Here is a 13555-nt window from a genome sequence, read left to right on the forward strand (position 1 = left end):
TAGCCTAATCACATCAGCCACACCATCAGGGGCTCATTCACATGCAATGTGATATATGCCATCATGTGCCAGCAATGCCCCTCTGCCTGTACATTGGCCAAACCAGACAGTCTCTACGCAAAAGAATTAATGGACACAAATCTGACATCAGGAATCATAACATTCAAAAACCAGTAGGAGAACACTTTAACCTGTTTGGTCATTCAATGACAGACCTGCGGGTGGCTATCTTAAAACAGAAAAGCTTCAAAAACAAGACTCCAACGAGAAACTGCTGAGCTGGAATTGATATGCAATCAACTTAGGTTTGAATAGAGACTGGGAATGGCTGAGCCATTACAAACATTGAATCTATCTCCCCATGTAAGTACTCTCACACTTCTTATCAAACTGTCTGTACTGGGCTATCTTGATTATCACTTCAAAAGTTTTTTTTTCTCTTACTTAATTGGCCTCTCAGAGTTGGTAAGACAACTCCCACCTTTCATGCTCTCTGTATGTGTATATATATCTCCTCAATATGTGTTCCATTCTATGCATCCGAAGAAGTGGGCTGTAGCCCACGAAAACTTAATGCTCAAATAAATTTGTTAGTCTCTAAGGGCCACAAGTACTCCTATATAGGAACAAGTCAGAGCATAGGTTGAGTGGAAGGGAAAGGAAGCATGAAAGAAGTACTATTGTACTGTGTTTCAGCTATCCCTGACTATATGGAAACAACTCCTATGGCTCAGAAGGGCTCTAAACTGTGTCTGAAACTGATAATGGGGCAAATGCCAAAAATCTGATCCTGTGTTCCTGGAACAGTAAAAAGGAAGTATAGATAAAAAAGAACCTTTAACACATTGTTTTAATTCTATAAACTAATATAATTCAGTATATATTTATTTTTATTTATATTTTATTTATTTTCCCCCCCAAAAATAAGGGGAGAACAGAAAAAAAAATGTATGCAAACAGAGGGAAAGGAAACGGGGGGTAAGGAGGAGAAAGGAGAGTCATTTCTCATTTTCCCTCCATGAGAAACTAATCAAAGATTTCTAAGAAATTAGACCAAATCTTTTTAAATTTGTTTAAGGTCCCTCTTCTCCAAAATCGTAAGGCAACACATATCCTTGAGGTTGAGGAAGAGCCTTCAAATTCCCTTCAGCATAGATGTCCCAGATTATTTCCACCTAATAGATGGAATAAATAGCTGAAAAACAGTTAATTCAAAAAGAAAGAAAAGTCAAAATCAGGGAGTCCTTTGGTCATTCATCCATCAGCAGCTTCAGCTCTCATATTACAAAGTTTTCTTTTTTTCACTTTTTCATACTTGCTCAGGACAGAAATAGCCCTAGTATTCTAGAAAGCAGTAATAAATCCAGCTAAACGAATAACTCTTTCACAGAAACCTAATAAAACAGCAATTTTGTAGTTTTACATTTTATGAAGAATCTGAGCTAGGCAAAGCCTAACTCCAGTAAGTATCTCGATATTTTATGTCACATTGAAGTTTAGGAAAAGGTAATATCACATCTAATCAGAGCCCAGAGTGATATTAGATTATGAACTTCTGTCCATCACAAGTTTGCCTTACTTGACTTTGCCTTTTCCTTAGTATTCGTGACAGCTAATTCAGTACCCCGTGTACAGAGAATATCTTTGGTATGTTAATATGAAAGAATATAGGGGGATTCTTAACTTCTAGGGAACACAAGACCATACAGTCTTTAATATTTTTAAACAGTTCTTGAATATTGTGTTTTATGGGATTTTTAATGTTTAATTTAGTCCCACATCAAATAGAATATATGATTTAGGGTTATCATTTCATAAATCTTGATTACTTAGGACACCAGTATCATTGGCATATGAAAAAGTCTATTTGCTACACTGAACAGACAAGATTTCAAAATTTCAGTGCAACTGGATCTCCACTAAAATGTATTTTTATATTACCCTTAAAAGGAACTATAATGAACTTGCGAGTATAATTAATAAGGCGAGCTGAGCCAATATGTTGCAAAGAAAAATGTAGTCATTATTTGACTTAATTTAGAAATATTCTTCAGCAAATAATTATTCAAATCATTCGCATACAGTTCTTTGTAAATGTTTACTTGTTATGTTAGTTATTAGTTACAAAAGTAACATGGTTTTATTTCTATTCTCTGATTGTATGATTTACGCAACTAACTAAAATAGCATGAGTTATTAATATTGCCTTCAACTACACATTTTGATTTTTTTTTTTGCATATTCAAGAACTGAAGCTTAATATTGTTTTTTCCCAAATATTCACTCTACTGAAGTTTCAGTACTAAACAAACAGCAAATATGACCACAACCACTCAAATAAAAATTCTTTTAAAAATGTGAATGGATGTTCATGGATTCCCGCCCTCCTCCTCTCCCTCCCTCCCCCCCCCCCCCCGCCCCAATATTCATTCAGCTCTACTAATAATGCTGGAAAGATTTCGGTTTTGCAACACTATCTTCAGTTCTCATATGTGAACATTTTGCATAATTCATTCTAAATCCTTTAGTTAATGTTTAAATTTCATATAAAATAGCTATATTTCTTCCAATGCTCATTGTCTCATACTAAGGCTTGAACTAAGTGTCTCTTCAGTGCAGAGGAGAGGACTTAAATCAAGGGAATTTTGTAGTAAGAGCCATTTAAAAGCAGATATCTTAAATAACACATGTAATGACATGTTACATATTTTCCAGCAGATGCCTTGGTGGTAAGCACTGGAAATGTATCAGAAATATGTTTGAATAAACAAAAGGGATAATAGTCAATGTGTACGAAAGCTATTAGATTAAAATAGGATCAGTGATATGTACAAGATGAAATCAGGAAATTTCTATTTTGCCTATGTAAATTAGAGAGATTTTATTGTTCTCTCAAAAAAACTTCAATATTTGATAACAAATTTATGGAAGCTACTGTATGGAATGTAAGAATTGCCATATCGAATCAGAAAAGTGGTCCACTATCCTATCTCTGAGAGGGAGCTGCAAAAAAACTAAACCCATAGTGGACAATTATGGATTAAACTATCTATAGGGGAAGCTTCTTCAAAAACCTCTCCATTAGTGTGTGGCTTCCACTCTGAAGTATAAGGGTTTATATATGTCTTTAAAATACTAACTAATATAATTCTGAATGTTCACGTTGGGCCCCATCCCAAGCCCATCTAAATTAGTGGGAGCCTTTCCATTGATTTCAATAGCCCTTGGATCAGGCTCAACATACACGTATATGCTTAATACTTGTTTTGAATTCAGTATCACTTTGTGTCAATGAATTACCCAGGTTAATTACTCATGATATTAAAAAAAGTATTAGTATTTCCTAATATCACTAGTAAATCTGTTGTCTTACAACTTCATTGAATATTCCATTGTATTATGAGAAAATATCATGTGTAGAATAGGCAAGAACCAGGCATGAAATATATTGGCAACCATCAATCCAAACTGGATCATGGTGTACGTGTAAGAGGTCTAATCAGGTGCCTGATGAATCCACTTATGGCTGACAAGTCCAATTCAAGAGTGACATAGCTTGTTACATATTTTACAGATTCATATGTTGTCTGAGTTAGAATCCATGATTACAGTATGCTACTTTCTTCTTTCTCGCTTTGCTTCCATCCTCTGGATCAAAGCCACTTCATGTTGAGCTGCACCTACTCAGATACTCCCTCTAAATTGGAAGGGATCCTGCACTCCTCCCAGCTATCCACATTGATATTGAATGACTTCATATCAGTTTACACACATTGTGGTACTGCCATAAAGGGCAACCCTGCTTTCTAGAGCTGTCCTAAATCTCACTGTTGAAAATATTCTTGGAGATACGGTCTCCTACCATTCACCTGCCATGAATGAGCCATTGCAACCTCCTCTTCTTGGCAGTGGTTTCTAAGTGTGTCAATCCTATGCATTCCAGCATCTCTGTGTTTGGTAATGTGCTTCCCCACTTTATTTTCAGGATCTTATGCAGGCATCTCATGTGGAAGCTATTCAGTCTCCTGATATGCCTGGCATATGTAGTCCAGGTTTCTGAACCACAAAGCAGGGATGACAACACACAAGTTTCATAGATTTGCATCTTTGATCTTAGTTGATAGTTTGGTGTTATTCCATGCACATTTCTGTAAGCCTAAAATACTTAGCTGCTTTTCCAGTTCTATTAATTCAATCTGAAGGTCAAAATTTCTGATGATTTTAGAACCAAGTAGCAAAAGCTGTCGACAACACCAAGAGATTTACCCTCCAGAGTGGGTAAATCTTTGGTACATGATCACAGCCTTCTTGAAACTAATTGTCAACCTGAAGCTCTTGCATGATGCATGAAATTTACCCAAGAGATTTTGCAAAGAAGATTCACTATGGGCAACCAAGACCGCATCATCCGCAAACAGGAAATCTCTCAGAATCTTGGTTTTCACTCTAAATCTTGCAATGTTGATAAATGCCATCATTGCTGTCCTTAAATGCATGAAGAAGCAGTAATGAAAAGTAGATGTTAAAGAACATAGGAGGCAAAATACACCCCTATTTCATGCCGTTGTTAATGTCAAAAGCATTTTATTCTTTGTTTTCATACACCACAATTGCCCTCAGACCTTGATGTAAGGAATGAACATTCAAAAATATGGGGGAACAATCCACTTTCTTCAGAACCATAAAAAGGTCCTGTCTGTTGAACATATCCAAGGCCTTCATCAGATCGATGAAGGCTATGTAGAGTGGCATTCATTTTTCTCTACACTTCTCTTGCAGTTGCTTAACCAAAAATATCATATAAATGGTGGAGTGTTCTGAGTGAAAACCACATCGACTTTTAGGATAGATTCTTTCACCTAGAGATTGCAGCCTAGGGAGCACAATGGAAGTGACAACTTTTCTGAAGATGTTCAACAGGAAGATACTTCTATAGTTGTCATTGTCGCTTCTATCACCCTTGTTTTTGTATAATTGTACATTGCATGAAATGGGTTATTTACTAAACATGGTCCATGCATACCTTGCATCATCTACACATATTTTTTTTTCACTTTAGTTAATATGGGGTGCTTGGAGTGAAGAATCCTGAAGAAATAATAATGAAAAGGTTTCACTTTGTTCTCGTTGTTATTTATTGGGTCATAAAGCCCCACGAATGGATTCTGATTTCCACAGAAAAGGACGGGATATATTTGCTAATAGGTAACTTCCATTCTTGTGGAGTCTAGTCTGAGATTCCTTTTGTAGTTCAGCTATTGCTGATGGCAGACAATCTGACCTTTAAGTCTGAGATGCACCCCCTGCAAAACCTCGCCTGCTGGGTCCCACAATGCTCAGTCTTCTCCATCATGTTATTCAACTTACATATTAAGCAACTAGAGTATTCAAGTGCCTGCAGAAAATACCCACTCTGTGTATCTTTTATAGCAAACTTATACATACCACGCCATATCCTCAGCTGGTATAACTCAGATGCCCTCAAAATTGGGGATGTAATAGAGGAGACAAATGCTTCAAAGAACTTTTCTCCTCTATTACATCCCCATTACTGAGGGCATCTGCCTCCAGTTCAAGTCCATCTGCAACCTTGGGTTGCTGTTAGACTCCCCACAGCTACTGGGAGCCCAAAGAGCCATGACAACAAAAAATGTCTGCTTCCAGACATAATTGGCAGAGATTGCACCCCATACTTTCAGAAAGAGATGAGGTGCATGGTGATCCACAGAATCATGACTTCTAGGCTTGCTCAGTGCAACTTATATTAAGAAATGAAGAAACACCCTGAACGAGCTCCAACTGATACAAAACCCAGTAGTCTGTCTACTTAGCAACCACAGTACCCCACTCTTTGCACTGGCTCCCCATTGAATATAGTGTATAGTTAAAGGTCTCCATGGTATTAGACCTAGATACTTCAGACATCACCTCCCTTATCCTTCAAAAACATGCTGTGCCATGAAAGCTACATTCTAATGAAGCAATTGAATAATCATTAAATAAGGGAAGCCTTTTCCGTGTGTCAGACAGAGCTTTCAAAGGGGCTGGACTTTGATGAGGGAAAACTAAGTTTAAAAAAGTGTTTTGCATTAGTTTCTGAAGTCCATGGTCATTCTTATTCCTTGTGGAGTAAGTTTCATAATCTATTTCTTCCTACACACAAACTTGCAAATTGGTCCTGATCCATAGCCTTTGGAAATCAAGGAAAAGATATCCACTACCTTCAGTGAGCTTTGCATCAGGCTCACAGACACTGCACACATCCACTGAGTCTCTGGGTAGGTCTACACTACCCGCCTGAATCGGCGGGTAGAAATCAACCTCTCGGGGATCTTACTCCACCAGCGAAGGTGGGAGTAAGCGCCGTCGACAGGAAGCCGCAGAGGTCGATTTTGCCGCCGTCCCTACAGCGGGGTAAGTCGGCTGCGATACGTCGAATTCAGCTACGCTATTCGCGTAGCTGAATTTGCGTATCTTAAATCGACCCCCCCCCCCGTAGTGAAGACGTAGCCTCTCACTCAAACACACAACATATAAACTAGTCAATCTATTCCTACTACCGGCTGGAAAGGAAAGGAAAAATAAAGAGAGACTGTTAAATAACTGGGTGGTGCTACAGTGATGGGAGCCATATAAAGACATGAAGGGAAGGGGGTGGAGAGTGTTGAGGTATGAGCTTTCCCTTCGTGCCACAGCTTTAGCCTCAGCCAACTTGTATCTTTCAGATTTAAGACATGGGACAGGGATCATGTCTTCCTCTCTTTTCCACACAATGCTGAACATCCTGGTGGTGCTCTAAAAATGAAAATGTAACCGCTCTCCATACTAATCATTTGCATACAACAAGGGATTTCAACACATAGTGTGACCAGCAGATCCTGAACAGAAAATGCCCAATAGCCATGTAAAGAGGCTCTTTCAGTAGATTATCTAAGTCCCATTGGAAAACACACAGACTGAATCCAGCACAAATGCCATGAATAGATATGAATGTATGTATCATAAAATCTATTAGTGAAGGTGTTACCTTTTCAGGAACAACACTTTTGCCATCCCATGCGTAACCTCTCTTTGTGAAGTAGTTCACTGTTGCAAATTCGATGAGTGCTGAAAACACAAATGCATAGCACACTGCTATAAACCAATCCATAGCTGTGGCATAGGCCACCTTTGGAAGGGAATTTCTTGCACTGATGCTCAAGGTGGTCATTGTGAGAACAGTTGTCACTCCTGTAAAGCAAAAATGTCAGCGTCACTTTAGATCAGTTACTGTATTTTGTCTTTTACTTATCAATGTGGATTCACAAATAAAATAGGAAAAATAGTTTCACAGGTTTCTGTTATTAGAAATATATTTCCCAACCAAAGAGTATCAAATTTCAGGTTCTGCTGTGGAAATAATAATCTTTGAGGTACCCTTCTGGATAGTGCTTTATCTTGATCTTTTGACATATGGAAGTCACCGCCCTGCACTTTAAGCCAGGGGGGGGGGAGGGTAGAGGGGGTTGTCTGGCTGGCCGGGAGAAGAGGGCAATGCTTTATGGCTTGGGGGAGGAGGGGAGACGTAAAACTGCTGGAAAAGCAGTCAGCATGGTGGATCACTCACCACCTAGGAATGAGGGGTTTTAAAAGGTCAGCCGCCGTCACACCCCCCCCCCCCCCCCGGAATTAGCTGGAATTGGAGTGTCCCGGCAGTGGATCTGCTGGAGGGACATGAATGGAAAGGTGGGGCGGGGGGCCTGAAAAAAGCACACACACACACACACACACACACACACACACACACACACACATCGGTGAATTGTGGGGGTTTTCTCCTGCACTGCACATTTTATCCACCGGGTTAGTCCCAGACATCTAATAATAAAGTTGAGGCCTGATTAAACCCATATCTAATGTCTCCTGTCATTCTTTCGGCATAGCCAGACAATGAGGTTTGTGCTTTTGGAGATATTGCTGCTCCAAAAGAAACAGCCCTGAGTGGATGACTAAGGAGTATTGTTGGCATTGACCACAATCAAGTAGTTGTCAGTTCAGTGTTGGACCACTTAGAAATCAAGCAGATAACAGTGGAAAGGAAAATAATGTGAGTTTAGTGAAAGAGGGATAAATGTGTTTATCAGGGTTACTGATATCACATTCCTTTTGCTGAACCATCTGTAATATTAAATATCTAACAAACTACATGATATATTTGTTTCTTCTAGGCAGGAGTTTGGACACTATCTCTCAGAATATATACACTATATACAAGAAGTCATTGGTCCATGTAGTCGTGCATCCTGCCTGTGATGGTACCCAGTGCAGCAATGCCTCAGACGAAGACAAAACGAAACATAATCTATTTAACTTTGAGCGTCAGGAAGGAATTTAGCTGGGTGCATTATGTCCCACAGCATAAGATCAGATTTACTATTTTCTTAGATTGTAAATAAATTAAGTGATTGAATAAAATCTCAGAATTATTATTTTTAAAGCAGACTTAATGACCGTCCCTCCAACATGAATGAAGCAGGAAGAAGAAAGTCACCACAGCCCTATTGTTGTCTGGACTTATAGACCAACATAATTTCCTCTTCCAGCAAAAGAATTAGAGGAGGAGTTAATTTCTGACCCAGTTCCTGTTCTCACTTAGCATTTTAGTAATCATGTGGATGGTTGCAAGTCTTTTTCCATCTTGTCAATTCTTTCATTTCGTGTCATAATTGCAGATAAAACAACTCAAAATTATGCGAAGTTCAGCAAGGCATACACAGGCATGTTGGATACTTTCCACCTTATTTGTGTAAGATTGCTACAGTGCTATAAGATATTTCCCATAAAAACAAAGGATGTTAATTGTTCTTATTGCTGATTAACCTGTTCGGGGCTGAATGAAGTAGCAAACATATTTGGAAAATATGCTCCTTCAGTGTAGCCCAAAATAGACTAAGCTGCATGTTATGATATTGCATTTATTTGAACTGATGTTTTGTACAGGTTTCTCTGCCATTACACAGTGATGCTCTGGCAACAGTAAAGAGGTTAAGTAAGACCCACGGCAATGTAATTTGCATTTCTAGTAGCAGAGCTTCATACCTGCTGGAAGAACATTTGTTTCTTTAACTAGCCATGGAGTTTTTACTGACAGTAGGAGGATTACATTGCTATCACATTGCCTACAGATTTTTGCAAGTGCAAGCTAGACATTTACATCAAATCACATGTTCGCAAGTTACCTTGACAACTGCAGACAATTTCATGTATTAAATCACTGTTACAGTTTATAACCACTGTACTGAGCACTAATGAAAATATGCAGAGATCTAAGAGGGCCAGATAATTAAAAATATATTTAGATATCAATGACAATATCTTGAATTATGGGTACTTAATGATGATGTGGTTTTTGTTCCTTAGGGGAATGTATAAGGTCTTTTTCCACTTATAACTAATGATTTTTTGTTGCTCTTGTACAGTAAATCCTGCTATGCTATAGTTTGTGTTTTTATTTATAGTGCTAAAAGAGGGCTATAAATCTATATATGCTGTGCTTTTCTATGTGGATGCATGTATGAATATGCCCAGGTGAAGTATTCAGAGACATCTTTTTTCTTCAGTGAAGTTAGGAGATTAAAAAAATAGCAACCGAATTCTAGACTTTGTTCAAACATATGTAAAAAAACACACAAGTAGTCAACAAAATAATTGTATTCTGAACGGAAAACTTTTAAAATGTTTACATTCTTGAAGGGGTGTCGTAAGGCTTTAAAAACAGCTGCCTGAATAATATAGAGTATTGTATGTTATTTTTTTGATACATGGGGTAATTTGGTACCCCATTTATGGCCAACCATAACTACAGCATCATGAACCAGCAACTTGCTATTGCCAACAGTAAAAAAAAGAAAGCGAAATGGAAGAAAATGAGGTTTCATTTCTTTTTTTAAATACATACATAACAATCTTTGAATGTATGCCTTTTTAAGGGGCCCAATCTACTCTGTGACAAAATTGCCAAGATTAGACTTTTGATACCAATTTCAGAAGTGAGTTTAAAGGATTTGAATCTGTTGCATTTCATAGCAGTTTGTGGGTCCCCTTTTATATAAATTAGACTCAATTTCTCTCTCCAATACTCCTATACTTTGTTTAGGGACTTCTCTACATTCATATCTACTTACCAACATGGAGCTTACACCCCATGTGAGCATTTGGCTCTCTGAATCTAAGGATGTCTAAACTGGTGTGATTCACCTGAAGAGGCATTGGGAAAGTGGGCTGGAGCAGAAAAGCAACTCACAGGGGGATATTTTGAGAGGTAGGTGAAAATAGGTATAAGCCAGCAGGAATTGCAGGTGCTTCTCAGGACCAGGCCCTTAGACTGACCTCTGAATTTGGTTATAGATCTCCAGCTTTCCTTTGCCAACATTAAAAGGCAGAGTTCCTCCTGCGACTAACCTCCACATGTCCTTTGGAGCCCCTTCTTTGTCATGCTCTTGCACTGCGCTGAGGGGGAGCTGTTGGGGCAGAAATAAGGTCTGCTGCATTTATGCCCTTCCACTCCTGCCAGAGGCATTCTCAACTGGCCAGTTATAGCTTGAGCAGCACAAAAGGAGCTGGAGCATATTGGAGAACTCTCACCTCCCTTTTTCTTTAATCAAATGCTTGTTGATAGATCTATCTATCTATTTGTTTGCAATATTGGAGAAGACCTGAAGAAGAACTCTGTGGAGCTCAAATGCTTGTTTCTTGCATGAACAGAAGTTGGTCCAATAAAAGATATTACCTCACCCATCTTGTCTTTCTGTCTGTCTGTCTATCTTGATTTTGGATGTGAAATAGGTTAAACAAAAGCCCCAGATAATTAAAAATATATTTAGATATCAATGACAATATCTTGAATTATGGGTACTTAATGATGATGTGGTTTTTGTTCCTTACGGGAATGTATAAGGTCTTTTTTCACTTATAACTAATGATTTTTTGTTGCTCTTGTACAGTAAATCCTGCTATGCTATAGTTTGTGTTTTTATTTATAGTGCTAAAAGAGGGCTATAAATCTATATATGCTGTGCTTTTCTATGTGGATGCATGTATGAATATGCCCAGGTGAAGTATTCAGAGACATCTTTTTTCTTCAGTGAAGTTAGGAGATTAAAAAAATAGCAACCGAATTCTAGACTTTGTTCAAACATATTTAAAAAAACACACAAGTAGTCAACAAAATAATTGTATTCTGAACGGAAAACTTTTAAAATGTTTACATTCTTGAAGGGGTGTCGTAAGGCTTTAAAAACAGCTGCCTATTCTAGCAGTTTCTTTCTAATTAAAAAAATGTGTATTAGAATGTAATAGCAAAAACCCCAGGGAGTCAAAAGCAGGTGTGAACTATATCATCTTAGTCCCTTGCATTCATCCCTGCCTGAATCCTACTCAGAGAGAAGACAATAGGAATTTTGTCACTGATTTCCATAGCAGCATTGGGCCACAACAGTATTTGACGAGCTTGCAGATGAGATCAACCCACAGAGTTATTAAAGCTGGGAGTTTCCACTGGGGCAAGAACGTCTGGTGAACAACTCCCTTTGACTAAATTCCCTTTGAAAATCAAAGCCAAAAGCTGTAGTACCCATTTTGCTTTATGAGAAACAGTCAATGCACACTTTCTCCTAGTGTGACAGCTAACATCTAAACTTTGTCTGCTCATTACATAATTCATAGATGATACGGCTAGAAGGGACCATTATGATAATCTAGTATGAGCTTCTGTATAACACAGGCCATAGAACTTCCCCCGAAATAATTCCTAGAGCACTTCTGCTAGAAAAACAGTTTAAAAATTGTCAGTGATGGAGAATCCACCATAGCCCTTGGTAAATTGTTTCAATAGTTAATTACCCTACATGTTAAATATTTGTACCTTATTTCCAGTCTGAATTTGTCTAGCTTCAACTTCCAGCCATTGGATTGTGTTATACTTTTTCTCTGATACACTGAAGAGCCCTTTATTAAAAATATGTTCCTCATGTAGCTACTTATACTGATAGACTCAAGAAACTCAAGCTATATAACTTAACAAACAGAAGGTGAAGGGGTGACTTGATTACATCTATAAGGCATGTTTTCTAGTCCCTTTATCATTTTCATGGCTCTTCTTTGAACTTTCTCCAATTTATCAACATCCTTCTTGAATTGTGAGCACCAGAACTGAACACAGTATTAAAGCAGTGGTTGCACCACTGTTAAATACTGAAGTAAAATAACCTCTCTACTCCTACTCAAGATTCCCCTGTTTATGCATTCCAGGATCACATTAGCTCTTTAGGCCACAACATCACACCCATTTTCAGCTGATTATCCACCATGACCTCCAAATCTTGTTCAGAATTACAGCTTCCCAGGATAGAGTCCCCCATCTTTTAAGTATGGCCTCCAGTCTTTGTTCCTAAATGTATACATTTACATTTAGTAATATTAAGATGCATATAAGCTAAACCCTTTGAATATTCCTTTTCGTTTTTTATATAAATCAAGATAGGCCAAGATGTTCAGATCTGACTCCAGATTAGCATAATGTCATTATTTTTCATTTTTGTTTTTGATATATAGCATTTTACTATTCATTCTTTTTAATAAATTAAATAGTTTGGACCTTTAAAAAAATCAACTGTTGCAATATCTTCAAAGCAAAGCATATTTCTTATCCAGTTCTCCAATGTCACTTGGGTGCTTTTCTATAAGTAGCATATGACCCTGGCGAGTTTTTTTTGTTTTTGTTTTGGTTTGATTTTTTATGTTTCACTTACCAAATACAGTTCTTGCTGGAACAGATTCTCTGTTAAGCCAGAAGGACACCTGGGACAGAATCACTGTCATGATGCATGGTAGATATGTCTGAATGACAAAGTAACCAATCTTTCTCTTCAAATGGAAGTGGGTAGTCATAACAACGTACTCCCCTAGAAACCAATAAAAATAAAAGACAGTGAGACCCTTTCCCATATGCACAGATTAGAATCTGTGTTCCAAGTTTTTGCATGAGTAACAATTTCTTCATCATTTCTGTCCACTGTTATTAAAAATTTTGTTTGAGACAAGTTTGGTTTAGGTCTGAAGAAATTTTTTAATAACGAATTGATGGTGCAGGGGCCTTTCATCTCAAATTCAGCCCAGCTGGGTAGTGAATAAAACTTAATTTTAACTGATTCAGTGTCCTTTGTGAAATGGGGACCTTAGTCATCATAAATCAGAAAACTATCATAACCAATACCCTTGTACACAATGTCCAAAGGTTAAATGAACCCTGGTGACTGATGGTTAGATGTGGTTCATCCAGATCAGGCTTAGGACACAAGGATTAGTCCAGTTTATTTATGTTTGCATTGCCATTACCTGTGCTATATCTGTTCTGAAGATAAAAGGCTAACATTCTAATTCTATTAATTCAGTACCTTTCACTAGTAATACTCTCCCTTTAAGTAAATGGCTGATGGATGAATTAGGACAGAATTCTGTCCATAACTAGCTTTTTGGGATGTTGCAGAAACATAGAGAAACAGCATTCCTGTGGAAT

The 13555-nt window shown here is 37.9% G+C and overlaps 1 protein-coding gene across 1 annotated transcript in view; it reads right to left on the reverse strand.

Moving 5' to 3' along the window:
• GABRA1 (gamma-aminobutyric acid type A receptor subunit alpha1) overlaps positions 1-13555 on the reverse strand; it is a 49756-nt gene that overhangs the window by 1738 nt on the left and 34463 nt on the right. The window contains exons 7-8 of the mRNA XM_065408964.1: positions 12789-12941; positions 7028-7230 (exon numbers count right to left, since the gene is read on the reverse strand). Coding sequence (XP_065265036.1) covers positions 7028-7230; positions 12789-12941 — 356 coding nt within the window. The remainder of the gene's footprint in view (positions 1-7027; positions 7231-12788; positions 12942-13555) is intronic.

This window comes from Emys orbicularis, chromosome 8 (genome assembly GCF_028017835.1).
Source record: "Emys orbicularis isolate rEmyOrb1 chromosome 8, rEmyOrb1.hap1, whole genome shotgun sequence".
Taxonomy (NCBI): Eukaryota; Metazoa; Chordata; order Testudines; family Emydidae; genus Emys; species Emys orbicularis.